The sequence below is a fragment of the Ictalurus punctatus genome, chromosome 9, assembly GCF_001660625.3.
Source record: "Ictalurus punctatus breed USDA103 chromosome 9, Coco_2.0, whole genome shotgun sequence".
Classification (NCBI taxonomy): Eukaryota; Metazoa; Chordata; class Actinopteri; order Siluriformes; family Ictaluridae; genus Ictalurus; species Ictalurus punctatus.
Genome location: NC_030424.2, coordinates 29697511 through 29722500, shown reverse-complemented (window position 1 = coordinate 29722500; position 24990 = coordinate 29697511). Strand labels below are relative to the sequence as shown.

Genomic DNA, 24990 nt, shown 5'->3' with positions numbered 1-24990 from the left:
GGGTCGGACCATCGCACCATCTGAGGTTCTTTAGCAAACTTTTGACACAAAGTTAGAACCACACGACTGGATAAAATATCTCTGTACACCGACGCGTTACAAGTTCCCAAACCCTGTTCCAGCGTTACGATGCGCCTGCGCACGAAGCGAGCTCCGTGAAGACGTGGTGTGTGAAGGTTGGAAGAAGGTAGAAGAACTCGAGCGTGCTGCACGGAGCCCTGACCCCAACCGCGCTGAAGACCTTTGGGATGAACTGGAACATCAGCGCCTGACCTCAACCTCACTAACGCTCTTGTATGTGAATGAACACAAATCCCCACGGCCACGCCCCCAAAATCTAGTGGAAAGCCTTCCCAGAAGACTGGGGCGCATTATAACAGCAAATGCGGAATAAATGTGGACCGACACATACACATATGGGTGTGATGGACAGGGGTACACATACTTTTGCCCCTACAGTGCACGTGCGTTCTCCTTTCAGTTGCGGCCGTGAGCTCGACGCGGACGGAGCAGCAACGTGAACGTGAAGTCGAATGTGGTTTGGTTTCCCTTTTTTTTTGTTGGATTTCAGTTTACGGAGACCTCTGAGACACTCCTAGGGTTAGGATTAGGGTTAGGGTTAGTACCTGTACCTGTACCCACCTGTACCCACTCTCTCTCCAGCAGTCGGAGGAAGCCTCTGAAGGTTCTGCAGTCAGGATCTAAGATGAGCTGAGCGAGTGACGTCACCAGCAGCGTGGTATCTGTTCCCTCGGAGCCGTGAACCAACACCGAGTGACCGTCCCTAAAATGATTTGTACAAACATCCGACTTGACTATTATTCAAGAACACGTTTGGAGGCGAGATAATAACGCTGTTCCGTGTTCAGATAGAAAGCAAGGTGTGAACGCTCGCGTCTGATTGGTCATTTAAATGAATGCCTTCATTCTGACACTGGTGACTCATTCCGTAAATGTTCAATACATCTAGTAAAGCTGCATTACTATCAGAGCTTGTTCTGAAAAAAAAAAAACAACACAACAACTAATCAACACATTCGGACCAATCAGAATCCAGAATACTTTCCCGTCATGATTTGGTGTATATTTATATATATATATATATATATATTGACTCTGTGTGTGTGTATATATATGTATATATATATATATATATACATATATATATATATATATATATATATATACACACATATATATATCCACCCTCACAATTTCCTGAGCCAGTTCAAAGTCACGTGACTCGTGGTTTTACGTTTTACGAGATCTCACCTCTCTACACACTCGGCCACGAGTCCCGCGGTGGACAGCGCACTGTGGATGTGAGACAGCCATTTGGAGTTCTCCAGCTTACTCAGCCAGCGGTCCATGTTGTGAGACGAGTCTCCACACGCTTCTACCAGCTTTATTAAACACTCCTGTAATACCTTACCTCTGAAAACACACACACACACACACACACACACACGTTGTGAAACCGATCCCCATTGATCCATACTCAAGAACTTTTTTTCATTGTACTTCCTACAAAACACTCAAAAGAGCTAACAATAATTGCATACACAGCATAACACACACACACAGTAAATACACACACACACACGCACATGCACAGTAAATACACACACACATACACAGTAAACACACACACACACACAGTAAATACGCACACACCCATACACAGTAAACACACACACACGCACAGTAAATACACACACACACAGTAAACACACACACACAGTAAATACACAAACACACACGCACAGTAAATACACAAACACACACATGCACAGTAAATACACACTCACACACACACAGTAAACACACACACATATGCACAGTAAATAAACACACGCACAGTACATACAAACACACACACGCACAGTAAATACACAAACACACACACACAGTAAATACACAAACACACACACACACACAGTAAATACACAAACACACACACACACAGTAAATACAAACACACACACACACACACACACACACACACACATACATACACACACACCCCTCGTGTGCTTGTGTAAATAATACGCACCTCTCCATGTGTCTGTGTAATCTCCTCCAGGGTCGATAGCAGGATTTAGACTCGAACCCTCCGCCGGTCATCCTGGCCTGCTGGGCTTGCTGGGCGGAGCGCGTGTCTACGATGTAACCCAGCTCCGATTCGTCAATCGTCGCCTGGAGGAGGAGCTCATCCTCCTTACAGCGCTTCCTATTGGCTCCTGTCATGGGCTGGCTGCTCCGCATAATCACCTGGAAGCCGATCACACCTTCACTTCATCGTTATCATTATGAGCGGCGTCCTCCTACGGTTCTCACGCTGACAGAACTTTCATCGCTGGTTTGAATTTACTCAGCCTGAACTCACAGTCTTTTCGACTGAACCGACTGAATTACGCTCCGACCTCGACGTTCAGATAAGGGGGGACGACAGCTTTCATATTTAAAAAAAACAAGCTCAAACAGCGAAGTCGAAACATTACAGAGTTTTGAAAACAAGACCCTGAATAACGCACAAGCACTTTCAGTACGGTCGACCTGACCTTTGACCTCGACATGGAATTTTTCCGCCCCCCCGGGACCTGAGTGTGTGTGAGTGTGTGTGTGTGGGAGTGTGAGAAAGAAGCAGTATGAAGCCAAGCAAGCAATGCCAAATCATAAGAAATGAACGGATAATAAACTAATAAAGAAGCGAATAAAGAACTCCCGTGGCCGTGTCTGTTTGGTCTCACCCTGCCGTTGCGGTGGTGGCAGTAGCAGAGCACGGGGAATCTGCCGCCCTGTCGGAATCGCGCCGCCTTCACCAGGGTGTCGTCGTCCACCGAGCTCGGGACGATCACGGCGCCCGGGTACGACGGACACACCGAGAAATCCGAGTTCACTTTGCTCAGCCTCCATCTGTCCCACTGTTTAAGAGAAGAACGAGAGAAAGCGTGCTGCTTTGAACAAGAGGAATAAATATATTACGCTGTATTCGGGTTTACGTAAATCACGACCCCGGTAACGGCGTGGTAACGGTTCAGACTCTGATATGATTGGTTACACTTCATTAAAGTGACTCCTTAACGCACCTTTGTCCTGCTTTTGCTAAAATAAATTTAAAAATAAAAAAATAAATAATGTATTGGCACCCTTGCAGGGTGTACCCCGCCTTGTGCCCGATGCTCCCTGGGATAGACTCCAGTTTCCCCCGTGACCCTGAAGAAGGATAAGCGGTATAGAAGATGGATGGATGGATAAATAATGTTCCGTTTTATTACACCATTTGTGACTACCTCCTCTGTCTGATACCAGGTTCAACCATCTAATAACACGTCTAATAACGTTCTCCTAGCTTCATGACACTAAACCTAACACCGAACACTATGCAGTTCTGTTTTTATTTCCATTGAAATACACGTGTGTTTATTCTGTCTACTTTTACTTTGATTTCCAACTCCGTTTTGGGGTTAAAAACTTCATGACAGCGTGAATAATCCTCCTCATTCCCACTCGTCATACCTGCATTTCAGCTGCACTGTATTCCCAATCTCTGCTGATGAGGTGTGATAAAACCATCGGCCCAAGACGAAGATCAAATCTAGGGGGCGTGTCACTCTGTGTAATCACCGGACACGCCCGTCAGTCAGTACGTTTACACGGACGACGATATTCCGATGTGAACCCGATTAAGACGGTACTCTGATTAAGAGACTAGCATGTAAACAGAGATTATTGATGACCTTAATCTGATTAAAGTCACACTCGGAGTAAACACGAATGGAATTAAGACTTGTGGAGTATTCCTGTTTTAGTCGCGTTACAGACACGTACACACCTTAATCACACTATTAACGTCGTGTGAGAGTTTTCACCGCATTGTGCGACAGGACACGTACACACACGGCAGCGCTCGACCGTTTGACGGCGAACAAGAGAGCACGGCTGCGTCCCAAACCGCGTACTTGCCTGCTACAGTATATAGTAGGAGAAATACACGTATCTCAGCTACTATATAGACGGTAAGTACGCGGTTCGGGACGCGGCCCACGTCTTCAATCAGTCGTCTATTAGCACGTACAGCACGACAGATAATTAACCGCACTTGAAGTGTTCGTAAAATTAAAAATAAAAACACCCAGAACTGTATACGGTCCCATAACGAAGACCAACTGTACACCGATACGTGAAATTCTGGAGGGGACGTCGGACGGCGTGGCGCGGGGACGTAATGACGTGCGCCGTTAATCCATCTACGTTCTATAACACGTAAAACAGGAACATGAAAGGAGTATTCTAAAAGCGACTCATGTAAACGCCTTAATCAGAATATTATCTTATTCAGAATAAGGTCAGTAATTAGATTCCTGCTGTCCGTGTGAACGCAGTCAGTGATTGGCTGCATGAATCTACAGTCTGGTCTGGAAAGAAATCAGCAGCAGCCTCGATTCTCGTGTCTTCAATCCGTGGTAGAGCTTCGATCAGTTCCACAACAATCCAAAACGATCCACTTTAAGGCGTTTGTTCAGAAAATAGTCTGATGGATGTGAAAATGAAACCGGAATTTTCTCCCATGTAAGTACGTGTTCTGTTTTGATGTGAAATTGTGTTTTGTGGTTCATTTGTCGTCACGCCCATGCACACTTTTTTATTTTTATTCTTGTCTTTCTTTTCCTTTTCTTGTTTCTCTCTCGCTCTCTCTCTCTCATTCTCTCTCGTTCTCTCAGGAGTGGTTTTGTTTGTCCTTATTGTCCTCCGAGGGGTGGTTAAAAAAAAAGAGTATGTGTGTGTGTGTGTGTGTGTGTGTGTGTGTGTGTGCGAGAGAGAGAGTGAGAGATCTAAAAAAACAAGTGAGCACAAAGATTTTTAAAAATAAGAGGAGTGAATTAGAGAGGAAGCAGAGGAGGAGATGTCCTAGGGTCAAAATACACACACACACACACACACACACACACACACACACACACACACACACACACAAGGTTGCATGTCACTCTTTTATCAGAAATGGTGTGTATGTTGTAAAGATATGATCTACAAATTGGCAAAACTAGTTTTAAAACACACACACACACACACACACACACACACACACACACACACACACACACACACATACACGCACACACACACGCACAGAGTGCTTCTTTTCCTGTGAGTATGTCAGTCACTCACACCACGATTCGTTAACTTCCTGTACCAAACCAACTGCTTCCTGTTTGTCTTCCTTTAAGGGGTTTTGAAATGCACGTGAGCATGTGTGTATGTGTGTGTGAATGTGTGTGTGTGTGTGTGTGTGTGTGTGTGTTGGAGATGATCTCACCATCCTCTCTGTTTGACTGTAGTCCTGCTCCGGAGAGGATAAACCCCAGGGGTCGCTCAGCCTGAGCCCACGAGGCCGGTGGAAGAACGGGTACATTGCTGTCACATTATCCAGGGAGGAGAGAGCCTGACGACACACACACACACACACACACACACACACACACACACACACACACACACACTAGCTTTACTGAGCTAGAAAGCCAAAAATAAATCCCACACAATCGATTTACGGCCAGCGTGTGCTGTACACGTCCCTGTGAACGAGCTGTTACCATAGAAACGATAACGCATCGGAACGAGCGCGTTAATATAAACCTGTGATACCCGAGAAACCTTCCGACCAATCAGAATCCAGTCTTCCACAACACGTAACTATGTTTAAATTAGTCACAGCAGGCCAATATTAAATGATAAAATTGGGAGCACGTGATTGGTCAGGAGGCAGGACGTCTCCTTAAAATGCAAAACGCTGCAATCCGATTGCTCGAGCACCTGGATTTGCAAACCCATTTATTATTTATGAACCGTTAATAAACTCCAAGCACCTCGATGGAACTGGCGATGTTCAGGCACTCTTCCATGCCGGGAATATCGAGCTGGAGGATGCGCAGGTCCTTACACTTGATCACGATGCTTCCAGACGACTCGGTTGTTCTACACACACACACACACACACACACACAAAGTTCACTACATGAAGCGATTCTCTACAGACGAAAGTGAAAGAAGGCATGAGGAAGCGGTGAAGCTCGCACACGGGCACGGCTGCCGTCAGCAAGCGGACTCCACACAGAAAGACGGGTCTTTGCACAGACGAGACTTTTTGCTTCCTAGATGTTTTCGATGTTTCGATTGCTTTCTTGACATTCCGAAAACAAAAAAAGCAGGAGAAGGAATCATTTCAGCTCATATTTTTTCCTTTTTTCCTTACAATATGCTCAATATGTACAAAGAGGAAGGAAGTGAGTTGCATAAGCATTATCACACCTGGTTCTGCAATTTCATCGCTTACAGGAACAAACAATAACACTGAAGCAATACACTTAACAATGAGATTTATAGCTATAAACGCAGACAAAGAATAAGCACATATAGCAGTGCAAAGAAAACAACCCGGGATAAATGCAATGCAGGACAAAAACAGGTTTAATATAAATATAACCGGGCCTAGGAGTGAGCCCTGAGGAACACCTTGTGTAACACGGGCAAAAAAACCTGCTAGTGTTGAGTAAATTTGAGTGTCTATTTAATTTCTTTTTCATTCACAGCTTAAGCAGAGAGACAAACATAGTGACCAAAGTAGAAAAACAATAAAAGGATAAAAGTTTTCTCTTGCGACGGCAAACGTAAGCACGGATTGCGACACTTGCGCAGACAAGGAACCGCCCATAAATAACTAATTACAAGCATCACATCATTTCAAAAGGACCACTTTGTGTTTTGTGCTTGCAATTTGGGACGCAGCCGGATCAAACCTTTGTTTCTGGTTTGCTTTGGAGCCCTGCGGATATCCTAGAAGATTCTCAACACTGACGTGGGGAGAGAGAGAAAGAGAGAGAGAAAGAGAGAGAGGGAGGGAGAGGGAAAAAGATATAACACAAATATCATATCACGACACATGAAGACATTTCATGACGACACTACACGATAATATAATCATGATACGATTTCTACAAGGCACAAATCATGCGTCTGATGATATAGAGCTTTCCTAACAATCTGCCAGCGAAACAGGAAAAAAACTCAATTTAAAAAGCCGAATTTCTAGACAAATAAATAATCTAAAAATGTTAAAAATCATCTACACACACACGTGCAGGTGTTTACATATTAACGGTTGTGTGTATCTGAAATCTGAATTCTTTTTCTTTGATTCTACTACTGTACCTTCAAGTACTTTGTGTACTAAGTGTTTATCTTCTAGCAAGAAAAGTGCATGTGGTGTACCTTTAAAGCTATAAAAGCTAATCACGATCTAGTTATACTTCTTAAATCATTTTTAAGGTACACTATATCCACATTTCAAGGTAAAAGGTGCATATTAAAGTTACGCCTCAGTAATATTATTATTTTAATCATCAGATGTACGTGTACATGTTGTTTAGTACTCATCAGTACTGATTCAGAACATTTCTTTTTAAAGCTCTGTTTATGTTTTTACACGTTTCCCTGAAAGCGTTTCTGTACTGCTGGAAGTCGAGAATGTTTTTAGTTTTCATTGCGTCCGAGTCCCCGATAGCGGCCGACCTTCAAGAACGACATAACTGGCTGTTAATTAACAGCCGCTCGTTTTCACTCACCCGCGTCGTTCGCCGTCCTGCATTGAGTGTTACGTTTAAGATATTTTTCATCGCTTGTATTATCGGAAGAAGCTGTAGCGCTGCCTCTGGATATTTTCGCAGAAAATTATTTGCGGTCTGCTTTCCCTACGATTACCGCCATCGTTTCACGTCGCACGCAGTCTCACTTGTGATCGAATGTTAGTATCGTAGCACGTGTGACTGAGCACGATATCGGACCGATACCTGTATCGGTATCGCTATCGATCCATCCCTAGTACAAAACATGGTACAGGTCAGTGCTAATTTATTTATTTTTTCCCCCCTGATAGTTTGACGTTAAATAATATCAACACGTTTTTTTAAAAAATGTATTTTATTTTATTAGAGCTCCTGAATACATATTATAAACCTCCAAATGGACAGGATGTGCATCCTTATGGTTTTGTATAGTTAATGATTCTGTGACGAGGCAAGCCAAGATAAACACCACGTTCGCACCTAAGTGATAAGTTTATTTATAAAGCAGGGGTATAGAAAGGTCACACACACAACCACACCAACCATGAACCTAATAATAGGATTAGAAATACTAAATTTGACTATTACTGCATTACTGCTATACATATCTGAACCACAATGTATGTGTGTACGTGTATGTGTGAGTGTGTACATTTCCTATTTTTGTTTACTCTATAATGTTATGTTATCTCACACAATTAACTCATAAACTAAAGGATTATGTCATTTCATTTGAAGGAATTCTGTGCATATGATAATGTTCTTTAACCTAAGTTAAGACTAAATGCAAACTATGAACCCAACAGTGAGCTCCATGATGATGCTCAGTGCCTGGATTTGGAAAGTTGCTTTATTATTATTATTATTATTATTATTATTATTATTATTATTATTATTAATATTAATATTTACCTTTTCTCGATGGCATCGATGTTTCTGAGGAGCAGCAGGAGTTGCCAGGTGCTGTCCTCCTCTCTGTCCGAGAACAGGAGGTGGTGTCCGGTCACACACAGCGCTCCTCTCCGCGGTGCTCGGAAAGCCACCCTCAGCACCACGTCCTCCACATTAGCCGTCTTAATGTGCTCTGAAAACTCCATTTCCGTTCATTACAAACATCGACCATCACGTTAAAAGGTGACAAGTTTCACAAAAGTGTCTCGGACACCTCTCGACCCAACGCCTTCCGCTGTGAAAGCCGTTTAAAGAAGTGATAACTGAATCGGTTCCTTTCGAAAGACTCTTAAACGAGTTGATCGGAAGACTCGATTCGCAACCGCAGACGAATCTAACCCGACAACAAAGCTGCCAAATCTGTATTTTATTTATCTGCATGTAATTTAAACTGTATGATTTCCCCACCACTGTACTGCCGGGCACAGCTTAAGCGAATCGAGGAATCGAGTCTAGGCTTTTATGAGTCTGCGAACCGATTTGTTTTAAAGATTCGAATCAGAAAAAATGAGTCAGAATGCATTTCTAGGTATGAAATGGGCTCCGCCCCTTAACACTAGCGCGTGAATATGAAGTGTATATTTATTAAAAGGTCTTGTAATTATAATGCAGTCTGTTAAATTGAAATTAGAAGTAGAGGATCAAAGAAAGTCCATTTAAAAAAACAAAACAAAACAAAAAAAAACTTTCGTGTTTACACTTTAATGAAACTGGCCAAATCTAAAAGCCTAAGCTGTCACTTTTTGGGAGAACCATTAAAGGAACAATGAGTGCATATCAATATTTATACATTAAAATGTCCAAAGCCTCTTTAATCGACATGTTGCTGTATTTTCTCTTTGGTTAAAGTATTACCCACAATGCCGTTCTGATAGTGGTGCAGTATGATGCATCTCTCGCGTCTTCTCTTCCTCAAGAGAGTGCAGCGGCACTTTAGTCTGTACCACTTTCTCACTTTCTTATCTGCACACAGATTGAACTTTCGTGCTAATACCGCCAACACAGTCATGCTTGTCTCATACATCACTAACCAGCTGAGGTGAATCTCAAGTGCGTCGTACAGTTGCATTGCCTTCTGAGACTTTGGGTCTAGGATTTGTGCTAATGTCTCCAATACTTCTGTGAGAAAAGCAACTCTTGTTTTTAGAAGATAACAGTCAAACCTGACCGCTAGCTCTTATGTTTGTTGAATTTGTTTCTTTCATTATATTATATTATATTATATTATATTATATTATATTATATTATATTATATATATATATATATATATATATATATATATATATATATATATATTAGTGTAACTGTACTAGCAATAACAATGTTCTCCTGTGATGTCTGAGCAACACACAATAATAATAATAATAATAATAATAATAATAATAATAATAATACCTTTTATTTGTAACATGCTTTTTTTTTAAACACTCAAGGAGCAACAAAATTGAATAAACACATAACATACAACAGCAACCACCATGCCAACAAATTTAAAAAGACTAAACACAAAATTACAACATACAGCAGCAACCACACACAAAGCTAATATTAATAAATATTAAAAGACCACCTTAAATAAATGAGACTTAAGTAAGTTCTTAAAACAATCTAAGGTTGGGGCGTTTCTAATAGTAAAGGGAAGAGCGTAAAAGGTAAAAGGTTTCACTCTTGACAGGAGGGAAGCACAAGGCTGTTGTCAACCATCAACTTGAGATTTAGGTCAACTTTACGGGTAGCAGCCAGTGTACCAGTGAGCGTGAGCTCAGTTTGAGATCAGCTTCAGAAAATGATGCTGCATCAGCACCGTTAACATCAATCCAGTGCTGATGTAGATTTGTATATCATCAGCATAGCAGTGATGATAAAGGCCATACTTCCCAATGATCTGCCTGAGGAGAAGCATATAAATGCTGAATATAGTTAAGCCCAACACTGACCCCTGTGGAACACCCTGATGCATGAACATGCTGACAAGCACAACTACTAGCTTCTAAACACTTTCAGCACCAACCAACAGATTAGCACCAGAATCATCAAATATATCACAAATATCTCAGTATAAACATTTTTATTTTCTCAATAATGTGTCAATATAAACACACACAGTTTCAGTGTTAGGTGTTTTTTTTTTTTTTTTTTTTTTTTTAAATGTCGCAAACTGAAATCTGATGAAAATGAAACTAAAATTTGGTACAAGCATGACTCGGATGGATCTGATATGTCTGATTATTTGAGACCTTTGGCACACTTTCGTTTTCTCCTTTGACTTAGCTGAGCTTCTCTCTCTCTCTCTCTCACACACACACACACACACACACACACACACACGAGGAAGGAAATTAAAAGCATTTTGCAAAACTGCAGGTCTACCAGCTACGTGCGAGTTGTCATTTAATAATAATAATAATAATAATAATAATAATAATAATAATAATAATAATAATGCGGTAGTGCAACACATCCACAAGAGTCATCAGAGTCAGGACTTACATGTGAAAGACAAGTGAAAGCAGGCAAATAAACTATGATGCTTAAAAAAAAACCTCAAGAAAAGCAACAAATTATTAGGATATACTGTATTTAATAAAGTATCTCATTCAAGTGGAATAAATTACAGATATTTAAAGGTTAAAGTATTTAAAATGATTCCTGAATTTATTACTATAACGTCATGTATATACTGTATGTAACAAGACAACAACACTAATGCTTCTTCCTCATCACCTGCTTATTAGTTTCAGTAACTGGTGTAGAATTCCCCAGGGTTGTGCGCCCAAAATGATGCGTCGAACGATATTTTTCTTGCTCAGCTGTATGTTCTCAGAATCCTTCAAACTCACGAGATCAAAAGTGACCCGTGTCAGTCACATAATCAGGTCCAAGAGTGTCGCGTTCCTTTTAACCGAGAGAGTCTTGAGAATTTCAGACAGAGGCTTAACATCTCCGTTCACGCAAACCAGAGCCACGCCTCCCACAGCGGCACCTGACATCACATTATAGGGAAAAAATACAGGTTTCGCACAAGGTCATGTGGTTTTAGAGGAAAATACATACAAACATGGTGTTATTCCGATGAAAGAAATATACCACACCTGCCAGTACTCCACGGGCGCCGCCGTAACACACTCTGACACCAGCAGCCGTGAGACCAATTCCTATCCCCAGTGCCATTTTCTGCACTACTGCCATCGTCCTGTCTATAAAACACAAAACTCTATGAAAACGCACACACAAGCGCAACTCTTTGAATAAAATTCGTCCAATAGCGACACGATAGTGAATTTCACTTATAAGTGACTTATAACACTATAATATAAGTCTGACACTGGAGACTCCTTCCACACATGTTAAATAAACCTTCACTGTACACGTTCCGGTGAATGTGCTGTTACTATAGAAACGATAATGTACTGGAACGAGCGTGTTAATATAAACCTGCACTACTCTCAGTGCTGCTGTTTTAGAAAATTAATCAACACCTTCTGACCAATCACGATCCAGAATCCAACACCATGGTGTTTAATCCATAAAATGAACGAGAAGGGAAATGACCGAGAATGAAGAAATATTCACGTGAATATGGTTAACTCGCCTCAATTTCAAAGTAGAGATATAATATTTTTTAATATGATTTTTTTTTTATATATATATGTGGCTCAAAAAAGACTTAAAGAATAAATGGTTGTGTAGCAGATTTGTTATCTGAAGGCCTGCAGAGGATTAAAAACAGGAGGGTTTTCCGGTGTGACTCAGGTATTCGTTTTACTAAAGAAAATACCAAAATGAGTCAATGACAGAACTAGTCATATCCAACATGTTAAGTTTGTAAGTGCCGTGCTATAAATCATGCTGGAGTAAATGTCGCCGATTAAGCCAAATTTTAAACTGTTGATTACTGAATAGAAATAACAGAACTAATCATTAAATATATTAAAGAATTGAAATGTTGGCCGAAGCCGTATCGGCGCTGCCGTGACAGAGACAAGGTGGATGTGTGAAATATATGAAATTTCATTTGACATGTTAACCAAAACAATGGAAATTCAGCATTCAAACATTCTAATTTTAAGTGGACTAAATATATATATTTTTTAGCAAATCCCATATAACTGAGAAATCTTTAAATAAACAAATCTGCAGTATAGTGAGATCTTAAAACTCGTTTTGTGCGCCATTCTACAAAAGACTGAAATTTTCAGTATGAATAGAAACAGGTCATACCACAAAAACCGTTACACCCAAGACTTTTGAACAGGAAGATCGGTGTAAATTGTTATTATTTTGTTTAAAGATCTTATTTTTTTCCCCATTTAGTAACACCCCTCAGACACTAAATAAGATAGCTACATGTCTGCCAGAAGACAAAATACTAACAATTTACCCCGATCATCCTGTTCAAAAGTTTACACAACCCCCCGCCGTCCCCACGGGCTCTTAAGGTATCGTGTTGCCTTCTCGAGCATCAGTGAACGTTTGCACCTTCTGTGATAGTCGTGTACGAGTCCCTCAGTCATCCTCAGTGTGAGAAGATGGATCTGGACATCATATAGTCGGTGTTGGAAAGAGGACAAATATGCAGAAGATGCTGGAAAAGTAAAGAAAGTGCAGGACCCGGAGGATTTTTCTGAAGAACAGTGGACGGTTTAACTGCTCCGGACAAACTCGAACAACTTTCACAAACCATAAAAACAGTTGTTGATCATCCAGGTAACGACACACAGTATTAAGAATCAAGGGTGTGTAAATTTTTTGAACGGGGTAATTTTTATAAACTCAGCTATTATCTTGTCTTGTGGACTAAATGTAAACATCTGTTATGTGAAGTAGTTTATTCAGGACAGGACTAAATAAAAAAAACATGGGATTTTTATGATCCACCTTATTTTGTGAAGAGTATTAAGACTTTGCAGATTGTGAAAGGAGTATGTAAACTTTTGAGCACAGCTGTATAAATACACTCAAATTAAGTTTGGCTTTAGAAATATACCTGCATCACTTTCAGTTGGTTCTAACAGTACGAGTTTAAACTCATAACACTTGATTTGTTAGGATCGACTGAGTGACTATAGCTCTGAAAAGAACTGCAGGTGATTGATGTTTTGACCACCTGAGCGGTGATTATCTATAAATGTAAAAAACCTACTGTACAATACACTACACACTTACACTATGCATTTTGTACTCTGCTGTCTAGTGTATGAATTTTAGAAGGGTAGTATCATCTCAAACGTAACGTGACGCCATTACAGTCAACAAAAATGAATTTCACCCTATCATTTTAATATAAACAATAAAAAAAAAAAGTTCACACTCCCTTTAAAAAAAAATTCTGAGCAAATTTGTGCCGGCGCCAGTGTCACAGCTCAGTCAGATCAGAACTCAATTTCCCAAGATGCAACACTCACTTCTCATGCGCTCACCATCCCCGGAGTTCTGATCACACACACACTCACCACTAGTACTTAGGGATGTCATTCACCTAGACTCTATGCGAAGTATACGTTCAGTCAACTCGTTTCTCTGCGTTACCAAGCCGTTCTAGTTAGTTTGTCTTCTAGTTATCCTCGACCCTTGTTTCCGGTTTTGACTACGCTCTATGCCCGACCCTGTTTGTGTTGTTCCTCTGATCGCTTGACCTTTGCCTGTCTTACGACTACGTTTCTTGAACTACCCGATACCACGCTCTACACCTGCCGCCCGCTTCTGCGCCGATTCGAGGTTCGTGGCAGCCAGAGCCTGGTAACCGCACCCCGCTTTGGCTACGTAAGCAAAGCTGCGACCGTTGAGTGTATGAAGTGTTCAACATTCCACACTTATAAGAATAAGTGCATCATCCGGATACTTGAAGTGCACTTCCTGTTGGAATTTTCAGTGTGAACACACTACTCATGATATTTAAACTACAAAATGGCGTAGATTTGTGCATAAGTATGGAACTTGGGACGCAGCTTGAGTAAGCTCGTGTCAGCCTAAACCTGCTTACTCTAGATGAGAGCTAGTTGGTCACTAATGTTTTCCATTTCAATTACATTAACAAGCAGAAGCATGTACAAACTGAATAAATCCAATTAATTAGCATTTAATTCTTGTTTTCCTTTGTGTTTTTTTTTTTTTTTTTACCAGATTGATTAGTGCTTCATGAGAGATGCTTCTTTTTAATTTTCTGTCATTAGTTACTTTATTACCCTAACCGAATTCAGTTTTTTTGTCCCCACACCACAAGGGGGTGTCCTTTGAGTACCTGATGCATAAACCTTTTTTTTTGCTAAAAGTGTGTTTTTGATTTAGTTTTTGTTAATATGCATATTATTTCATAATCATGGGGCCCCATGGTGGTCTGGAGGCCCTAAGCAACCGCTTATACAACTTATAGCAAGAAACAGCTCTGTTAATAGTGAAATAATCTTTTTTTTCCCTTCTTGAAATTATATTACACAAGTCTGTAATTGTGTAATTCAGTGTAACTCATAACTAAATGTGTGATGTGGGTGAATTGAGGTAAACTGGGACATCTTAAATCAGCAGCATTTATTTTCTAGCCTGATAAATCAAAGTTAACACATAAGAATTAATTCATGTGACAGTATGTGAGGGTGTGTGGCCAACATCAAACAGAAAGCTGAAAAATTATACATATTTATGATGCAGGCAAGTCGTACTACTGTGACAAAATAAACAAAGTTAGCTCAAATCATGTACAGATGTTCATAATTGAATCATTTTCCAAGATGTCCCATATTACCAAATGAGTAAACTCTCCTCTCTTCCACAGTCTCTCTAATACTGTGGTGTGATTGTCCTTGTAATGGCTTGCAGGTGTGTGCTTAGAACTCTGGGGAGGGTGAGCGCATGCGTGAGGTGTCGTTTGCAGCGGCCATGTTGGGAGTGAGTGTTTCCTCCTGGGAAATTGAGTCTTGGCAGGGCTGAGATATGACAGAACCCCCCCAAAGGGCTCACTCCGGGTCGTGGACCCGGAAGATTAGGGCGAGTTGCATGAAAATCATCGATGAGCAGCGGATCTAGTATGTCCTGTCTCGGGACCCAACACTGCTCTTCTGGTCCATAGCCTACCCACTGAACCAAGTATTCAAACTGGCCCCTTCTGTGCCTAGAATTTAGGATGTTCTCGACTAAGTAGGCCGGTTGGCCCTCAATTTCCATGGGAACCGGAGGGCTTTCAGAGGGCTCCTCTGTGGCTAGAGGTCCGGTGATGACTGGCTTGAGATGGTACACGTGAAATGATGGGGCTACGCAGCTGTGTCGGGGTAACTCCAGACAATAGGTAACGTCGTTGATCTGTTTGCTGATCCTAAAGGGCCCCGTGTATCGTGGCGTGAGTTTTCTGCAGCCGTGAGGCTGCTTTAAGTCTTTGGTTGATAACCAGACCCTATCGCCGGGTCGGCTAGCGGGGATGCTCACTGCGGCGGCGGTCAGCAAGGTGTTTGTATGTGGCTGCTGTTTGACTCAGGTGTTGGTGTGTGTCAGACCAGACCTGTTCACTTCTCCTGAACCACTGGGCTACAGCTGGAGATTCCGTGGGAGTCGCGTTCCACGGAAACAAAGGGGGCTGGTACCCAAGTACGCACTGAAATGGAGTGAGTTGCGTGGCAGAGTGTCGGAGAGAGTTTTGAGCATACTCGGCCCACGGAAGAAATCTGCTCCAATCCTCGGGGTTGGAGGTGCAGAATGTTCTGAGAAATCGGCCCAACTCCTGGTTGATCCGTTCTACCTGGCCATTGGCTTGGGGGTGGTAGCCTGACGTGAGATTCACTGCGAGTCCCATCGTCTCCATAAAACAGGACCATACACAGAGATGAATTGAGGTCCACGATCGCACACTATCTCCTCCGGAATGCTGAAGTACCGGAACACATACTGAAATAACATCTCTGCAGTCATAAATGCAGTTGGTAGATGGTGGAATGAGGAATAGAGGAATGAATCTCACAGACTTTGAGAATCGATCCACCGTGACCAGAATGGTTGTATTTCCCTGGGACCTGGGTAGGTCGGTTACAAAGTCGATCGATATGTGTGACCAGGGGTGTTCTGGTGTGGGTAGTGGCTTGAGTTTTCCAGCTGGATGTCTCTGTGGTACCTTACTTCGTGCACATGAAGAACATGAGGCCACCACACGGTGTATGTCCCTCTCCATATTGAGAACTTCCCCGAGGGCAGTTCTCAGGCACTTGAGATGTGGGAACCTTGCCCAGAACTTGATCCAGCTCCCACTCTAGAGCTCCTATGATACATGAGGGGGGAATAATGTATTCCTCGTGGCTGTTCAATACTTCCTTGTGGTCTAGACGAGACAGGGCGTCAGCCTTGGTGTTCTTGGACCCGGGACAGTACGACAGGGAGAACTGGAACCTGGTGAAGAACAGCGCCCATCGGGCTTGTCAAGATGACAACCTTTTAACCTTACGTAGATATTCGAGGTTCTTCTGGTCCATGAAGATGACAAAGGGGTGTCTGGCTCCCTCCAACCAGTGCCGCCATTCCTCGAGTGCTAGTTTGACGGCCAAGAGTTCTCAATTCCCCACGTCATAGTTTCTTTCAGCAGAGGATAACTTGTGGAGAAAAAGGCCACCGGGTGGAGCTTGGGCCTTTCTCCAGAACGTTGTGATAGAATGGCTCCTACACCTGTTTCGGAGGCATCCACCTACACAATGAACGGTTTGGATGGATCTGGGTGTTTAATGATGGGAGCAGTCATGAAGGCCTTCGTGAGTTGATCGAATGCAGCCTGGGGAGCATGGTTCCAGGACAGGCGTTTGGGTTTTCCCTTCAACAAAGACGTCAGTGGATTTGCGATGGTACTAAAATTCCGAATAAATCTTCTATAAAAATTAGCGAAGCCCAGAAATCTTTGGAGCTCCTTCACCGTCATGGGTCTGGGCCATTCTACCATGGCTCTGACTTTGCTGTGATCCATGGTAATCCCCTCTGGGCTAATGATATAACCCAAAAAGGAGATAGTGTCTCTGTGGAATTCACACTTTTCAGCATTTCTCGTAGGACTTCGTTGATCAGACACTGGAAAATGGAGGGAGCATTAGAAAGTCCGTATGGCATGACCAGGTATTCATAGTGCCCGGAGGTGGTGCTGAACCCCGTTTTCCATTCATCCCCTTCTCGAATCCGGAGCAAGTTGTAAGCACTGTGCAGATCTAGCTTAGTAAAAATGGTGGCAGTACGTAGCTGTTCTAAAGCGACGGGGACTAGTTTACATTTATTCACTTAACAGACACTTTTATCCAAAGCGACTTACAAATGAGAAAAGATACAAGCAAAGTGATATATCAAGCAGAGAACAATACAAGAAGTGCTACCATACAAGATCCATTAACTGAATTCCCGAAGAAGCAAAGTGCAGAGTAGAGGTGTAAGTACAATTTTTAAAAAAAATTATTATTATGAGTTGGTTAGGTGTTCATGGAAGAGGTGGGTCTTTAGCTGTTTTTTGAAGATGGTGAGAGATCCTGCGGTCCGGATTGAGATTGGAAGTGCATTCCACCACTGAGGAACAGTTAGTGTGAAGGTTCTGGAAAGGGACCTTGCGCCACGCTGAGTTGGAACTGCTAAACATCGGTTGCTAATCGATCGCAGATTGCGAGAGGGAACGTAGGCCTTCAGGAGAGAGTTGAGGTAGGAGGGTGCTGTTCCTGACAAGGTCTTGTAGGTGAGCATCAAGGCCTTGAACTTGATGCAGGCAGCTACAGGAAGCCAGTGGAGGGAGATGAAGAGGGGTGTGACATGGGTTCTCTTGGACTGGTTGAAGACGAGGCACGCTGCAGCATTCTGAATCATCTCAAGGGGTTTGATGGAGCTGGCTGGGAGGCCTGAAAGCAGTGAGTTGCAGTAGTCCAGTTTAGAGATAACAAGAGCCTGGACTAGTATCTGTGTAGCCTGTTTGGTGATGTAGGGTCGGATTTTCTTGATGTTGTAAAGGATGAACCTACAGGACCTTGCAGTTGCTGAGATATGGTCTGTAAACGTCAAGCCGTCATCAAGAATCACCCCAAGGTTCCTGGCTGTCCTGGTTGGCATGAGAGTGAGTGAGCCGAGCTGTACAGTGAGGTCGTGGTTGATTGAGGGACAGGCCAGGATCACGAGAAGCTCAGATTTTGCCAGGTTAAGCTTAAGATGGTTTTCCTTCATCCAGACCGAGATGTCCGAAAGGCAAGCAGAGATGCGTGCAGAGACTGATGGATCGTCAGGCTGGAAGGACAAATGGAGCTGGGTGTCATCAGCATAGCAATGATATGAGAAGCCATGAGACTCAATCACCTAGAGATGTAGTGTAGATAGAAGAGAGGAGTGGACCCAGAACTGACCCCTGTGGAACGCCAGTTGTGAGTTGCTGAGTTTCAGAAATACCTCCCCTCCATGATACCTTGAAGGATCTGTCAGAGAGATAGGATTCCACCCAGCGCAGAACCGTTCCAGTGATGCCCAGGCTGGAGAGAATTGACAGAAGGATCTGATGGTTCACAGTGTCGAAAGCAGCAGAGAGGTCAAGTAGGATGAGGACAGATGATCTAGAGGTTGCTCTTGCTAGTCGTAAGGCTTCAGTGACTGAAAGCAGAGCAGTCTCCGTGGAGTGGTTGCTCTTGAAGCCAGACTGCTTGGTGTCCAGGAGGTTGTTCTGTGTGAGAAAATTTGAGAGTTGATTAAAAACGGCTCTTTCAAGAGTTTTCGAAAGAAAAGGGAGTAGGGAAACGGGTCTGTAGTTGTCAACTATAACAGGGTTGAGTGATGGTTTTCTAAGCAGTGGGGTAACCCAGGCTTGCTTAAATGAGGTAGGGTATGTGCCAGTAGAGAGCGATGTGTTAAAGATGTGTGTGAGTGCAGGTAATAGTGTGGGAGAGATGGACTGAAGAAGGTGAGAAGGTATAGGGTCAAGAGGACAGGTTGTGGGATGGCTAGAGAGGAGGAGTTTAGAGACATCAGTCTCTGAGAGGGGAAAGAAGGAAGTCAGTTGGGAGTTACATGGAGGAGTCAGTCTATGCATGTCTGGGGCTGAAAACAGGTTCCTGATTGATGTAACCTTGTTGGTAAAGAAAGTGGCAAAGTCATCTGCAGTGAGAGAAGTAGGGGAAGGGGGAAGAGGGGGACAGAGTAGAGAGGAAAAGGTTTTGAAAAGAATGCAGGTGTTGGGAGAACTAAGAATCTTCTCTTGGTAGAATGTGGCTTTAGCAATGGAGATGCTATTGGAAAAAGAAGAGAGAATTGTCTGGTAATTGGTTAGGTCAATTGGGTTGTTTGATTTGTGCCATTTCCTTTCAGATGCTCTTAGTTTGGCCCAGTTGTTACGCAGAGCTTCTGAGAGCCAAGGACTAGAGGGTGATGTATGAGCAGGTCTGGAGGTTAGGGGGTATATGCTGTCAAGAGAAGATGTTAGAGTGGAACATAGCATGTCGGTTGCGGTGTTTAAGTCAAGTGAAGAAAGGTGGCTTTCGGAGGGAAGTAAGGTTGTGACAACGGAGGAGAAATGTGAGGGAGAAAGGGAGCAAAGATTGCAACGAAAAGAGATAGAGGGAGGAGACATTGATGGTGGTGAGGGGAGAGAAATAGAGAACTTGATAAAGAAATGGTCAGAGGTGTGGAGAGGAGTAATGAGAAGATTATGTGTGGTGCAATTACGTGTGAGGATGAGGTCAAGCTGTTTACCGGCTTTGTGGGTTGCTGGTGTGGTGAACTGCTTGAGGTCAAATGTGGGAAGGAGAGCAAGAAAGTCAGCTGCATGTGGCTTGTCTAGATGAATGTTGAAATCACCAAGGTCCAGAAGAGGAGTTCCATCATCTGGGATGGTGGACAGTAGCGTGTCAACTTCCCCAGTTGACCTGGAGGACGGTAAACAACAAGAAAGTGCATTTTGGCAGGGTCAGTGACTGTAACAGCATGAAATTCAAAGGACGTGTATGAGCAAGAGGGAGAAAGATAGGTAAAGTTCCATGTTTTGGGGAGAAGCAAACCTGTATCACCCCCTCGTCTGTTGGGGCGTGAGGTATGGGAGAAGTTGAAGTTGGAGACCAGGGCAGCGGGTGTGGCAGTGTTCTCAGCATGGATCCAGGTCTCAGTCAGAGCCAGCACGCTGAGATTGGAGTGGGTTGCAAATGCAGAAATGAAATCTGCCTTGTTGACAGCAGATTGGCAGTTCCAAAGTCCGACTGAGAATGAGATGGAACCTGCAGAGAATGCGGCCTCTGCAGGTTCCAATAACGGATGCAGAAATGGATGTACAACTATGGTTACATGGTGGCCTGATGGATTTTGTGCACATTAAATGGTGTTTTCATTTAACATCTTAATAAGCAGGGAATAAGGTAGTCTGGGAAAAGTACTGTAGAATGCTTTTGATGAAAGTAAGAACCTAAGCCAATGAAAATCTGTGTCTCTAATTACCAAACATTTCATTGAAAAAAACCCTTCTTTAGAATATGATATTAACATTTTTCCTTCGCATGTAGATACTCACCGCCTTGAGGATCTCAGAAATGTGTTGGTGTATCGGTTTAAATAATGTGAACTCAAATGCTGTGAACTCAAAAACTGTCCCAATATATCTGACTTTACACTGTTTAATTGTAAACCACATTGTTTTATTTAGTTGTCCTTAAATGCATTACATGATATTAGTTATTTAATTTAGTTTATTTTAAAGTTTGTTTGTTTTTTGTCCTGGTGCAATTTTAGCATCACGAAAGAAAACCGCTATATGAAAAGTACTGTACAGGTATGTTTAGGTACAAATTATGATAATTCACCCTCAAAGGTAGAAGCACTCTTCTAGAATCCTGTGGAAATTGCTGAAAACAATTTAGTGGTTTAGCACAATTTAGTTGCCTATGCAACTTGTCTCCCAGGTAACTGAGCATAGTACCCAGGGGTGTGATTTACTCTGAGAGCGGTAGAATGGTTCTCCTGTATAAGTAAGCTCTCTGCAATTTTGTATTTAGTGCATAATTATACATTATATAAATATATTATTTCTGAAATTACTGAGTAAACAGAAAACTAGAAACGGTACAATAACACCTTCTTTTCTGATACTGAAAACTTGTGTATCTGCGCCACATTTACATATGCATGAGGTCATTTGCATCGACCAGTTGTGGATATTTTCTCTTCCTTATTTACCTAGAGAAGAACTGGTTGCATTATTTAACTCCACCTGTATGAGCATCCTGGACTCAGTGGCTCGAGAGACATAAGGAAGACATGAGAGACCTAAAGTAAAAAAAAAAAAAAAAAAAAAAAAAAAGGACACCCTACAATTCAGTATCGTGTAAAACCTCCTTTGGGAACAATATGTTTTCTGTAGGAATTTATCAGTCTCTCAAATCGTTGTTTTTTTTGTCCACTCTTCTGTACAACATTGATTTAGTTACTTCATGTTTATGGGAATATTTTCAGTTTAGTCACAGCTCTCTTAAGATCCTTCCACAGCATCTCAATGGGGTTGAGGTCTGGACTTTGGCCATTCCAACACCTTGTTTTTCCATCTTCTTAAGCCATTCAGATGTTGATTTCCTGTTGCATGACCCAATTTCAGCCCAGCTTAAGATCCTGGACGGATGGCCTCACATTTGTCTCAATAATATTCTGATATAAAGAGGAGGAGTTCATTGTTGTCTCAATGGCTGCAAGTTTCCCCAGGTCCTGTGGCTGTAACACAAGCCCAAATCATCAGCCCTACACCACCATTGTCACGAATCGTGACGGAGCAGAGATAGGACGGATGCAAGTGCAGGATGAACAGTTGTTTATTAGGAAGACAGACAGGCAGACAAATCCAAAACGTAATCCACAAACATGCAAGAGGTCAGGCGATTGGCAAACAGGCATACACGGGGCAAGGCAGGAATCTAGGTCGATAAACAAAGCAAGAAACAAACTATGACGAGGGACTGGAAGCGGATAATCCAGCGCGAACTAACTCTAAACATAGACCGTGACTATGACTACGATACGCGTTAAACTAGCTCTAAACATTTAATCTTCCGCCTGTGTGCTGGGAGGCGCGCGGTATATATGCGGACATAATCAGCATCTAAACTGCTAGCAGCTGAGAGCAATTCAGACCCATGTGAAATCCCAGCCAATGACAGAACAGGGAGGAGACAGAAACATAAACAAAACACACGTGTCCAGAAGTCATTACAGTCAACAATGGAAAAGCAGGTGCTCGCGCATTCGCGCTTAGAGCACGCTGCTTCAAGGGGGAATTGTGACAGAACCCCCCCCCAACGGCACCTCTCCCAGAGTGCCATGAGTCATCCCATTTAATTGGCGGACCCGGCCCACTGGACTGAATGTCCCAGGCAGAGCCAGGAAACTGCACGGTGTTCTTGGCGGCGCAGGGAAGCGGAGCGACGTCCTCGGCATAGCAGGGAAGCAGAGCGACATCCACAGCCGGGCAGGCAGGCTGAGCAAAGTCCTCGGCAGAGCATGAAGGCAGAGCGACGTCCTCGGCGGAGCATGAAGGCAGAGCGAAGTCCCCTGTAAGGCCAGGGAGAGGAGCGTGGGTCTCCATGCGGCCAGGGAGAGGAGCTAGGGTCTCCTCGATGCAGTAGGGGGGAACGATGTTTGCCATGGAGCCTGAACAAGGGGGCTGAGCGATGACCTCAGCTGAACAGGGGGGCTGAGCGACGACCTCAGCTGAACAGGCGGGCTGAGCGATGACCTCAGCTGAACAGGAAGGCTGAGCGATGTCCACAGCAGAACAGGCGGGCTGAGCGACATCCACAGCAGGACAGGGAGGCTGAGGTTCTGAGGTCACCAGGTGAACCTTGGGCGCGGGCGGAGCTTGGCTGTGCGTGTCAGCAGACTCGGGCGTGGGCGGAGCTTGGCTGTGTGTGTCAGCAGACTGGGGCACGGGCGGAGCTTGGCCGTGCGTGTCAGCAGACTGGGGCGCGGGCAAAGCTTGGCTGTGCATGTCAGCAGACTGGGGCGCGGGCGGAGCTTGGCTGTGCATGTCAGCAGACTGGGGTGCGGGCGGAGCTTGGCTGTGCGTGTCAGCAGACTGGGGCACCTCAGGGACTGGAGGCTTGGCTCGGACCTCAGGGACTGGAGGCTTGGCTCGGACCTCAGGGACTGGAGGCTTGGCTCGGACCTCAGGGACTGGAGGCTTGGCTCGGACCTCAGGGACTGGAGGCTTGACTTGGATCTCAGGGACTGGAGGCTTGACTTGACCTTGGGCTTGAGGGACATGAGACTTGACTGGGACTTGGGCTTCAGGGACTTGAGAGGGACTTGGACTTGGGCTTCAGGGACTTGAGACGAGACTTGGACCTCAGGGACTGGAGGCTTGACTTAGATCTCAGGGACTGGAGGCTTGACTTGGCCTTGGGCTTGAGGGACTTGAGACTTGACTGAGACTTGGGCTTCAGGGACTTGAGACTTGACTTGGACTTGGACCTCAGGGACTTGAGACTGGACTTGGACTTCAGGGACTTGAGACTGGACTTGGGTTTCAGAGTTGAGCTCTGCATGAAGTTGCCTGTAGTAGTAGGTAAACGAGGGCAGGTTCGCCTGCCAGACTTACAGACTTACCCCCCTGAGAAGTTGTTCTAGCTCGTCCTTCACCTCCGGACTCCCGAATTGCACCATGAATTCCCCCACAAATTCCCCCACTTGCTTCTCAGCTTGTAAATACACACCTCCTAAATTTCCTGCCCCACTGTCCGGGACAAACTTGTGTTAAACAAAAAACAAACACAAGAAAAACATAAAGGATGCACGCCTCTCCTTCTCTCTGGCACATCCAGCCACTCCTTTATCTCTCTCTCCCACTGATTAGTCAAATCAGTGCCAGGTGTGAAACAGCCTGGCTTCTCCGTCCTCCTCGTCACATTGAACTACAGTATACTGATACTCTCTGTCAGGTCTTCCAAAATCTCAGCACATTTAAGTTCCATTTAAAAATGAAACCTTTCTCTTGGGCCTATGCTTAGCTGTAAGATGTGTGGTGTATGCTGATACAGTGCTGTGGTTTTACTGTATTTTTTCATGTATTCATTTTTTTTTTACTTTATGCAATGTTGTATCTTATCTGTCTTTTAATTTTGTTCTTGTATATTTTTTATGCTAGATTATACATTTTATTTGATTAACTTGGATGAATTTATTTCGTCAGGGCTATTTAAACCCTTCCATCTCACCTTATTTCTTCTTCTTCTTTTTTTTTTTTTTTTTTTTACTTTAAATAACTGATTTTTTTTTCATTTCATAATAAAAGGGAAAATGGAATGAAGTGTTTTTTAGAGTGAAGAAATCCAAATCATGTGCGCTCTGCCCTTACATATTTTTGCATTTTGTTGAACTTGCATTGTCCTCTCCCTCAGTTTGGGAATTTGGTTTTGCATATTCATTTGTGTGCTGCTGTCACTGATAATTTAATTCCTGTAG

The 24990-nt window shown here is 43.3% G+C and overlaps 1 protein-coding gene across 2 annotated transcripts in view; it reads right to left on the bottom strand.

The window, feature by feature from the left end:
• zgc:154055 (uncharacterized protein LOC556036 homolog) overlaps nt 1–8849 on the bottom strand; it is an 11341-nt gene extending 2492 nt beyond the window's left edge. Inside the window, exons 1-8 of one of the 2 annotated variants that reach the window (XM_053682756.1) lie at nt 8538–8849; nt 6801–6854; nt 5871–5979; nt 5321–5446; nt 2751–2924; nt 2054–2271; nt 1273–1434; nt 643–784 (exon numbers count right to left, since the gene is read on the bottom strand). In XM_053682756.1, the coding sequence (XP_053538731.1) occupies nt 643–784; nt 1273–1434; nt 2054–2271; nt 2751–2924; nt 5321–5446; nt 5871–5979; nt 6801–6854; nt 8538–8722 (1170 nt within the window). In that variant the 5' untranslated portion in view covers nt 8723–8849. The remainder of the gene's footprint in view (nt 1–642; nt 785–1272; nt 1435–2053; nt 2272–2750; nt 2925–5320; nt 5447–5870; nt 5980–6800; nt 6855–8537) is intronic. The other variant, XM_053682757.1, reaches the window with a different exon arrangement.
• Between the last annotated feature and the right edge of the window lie 16141 nt (nt 8850–24990).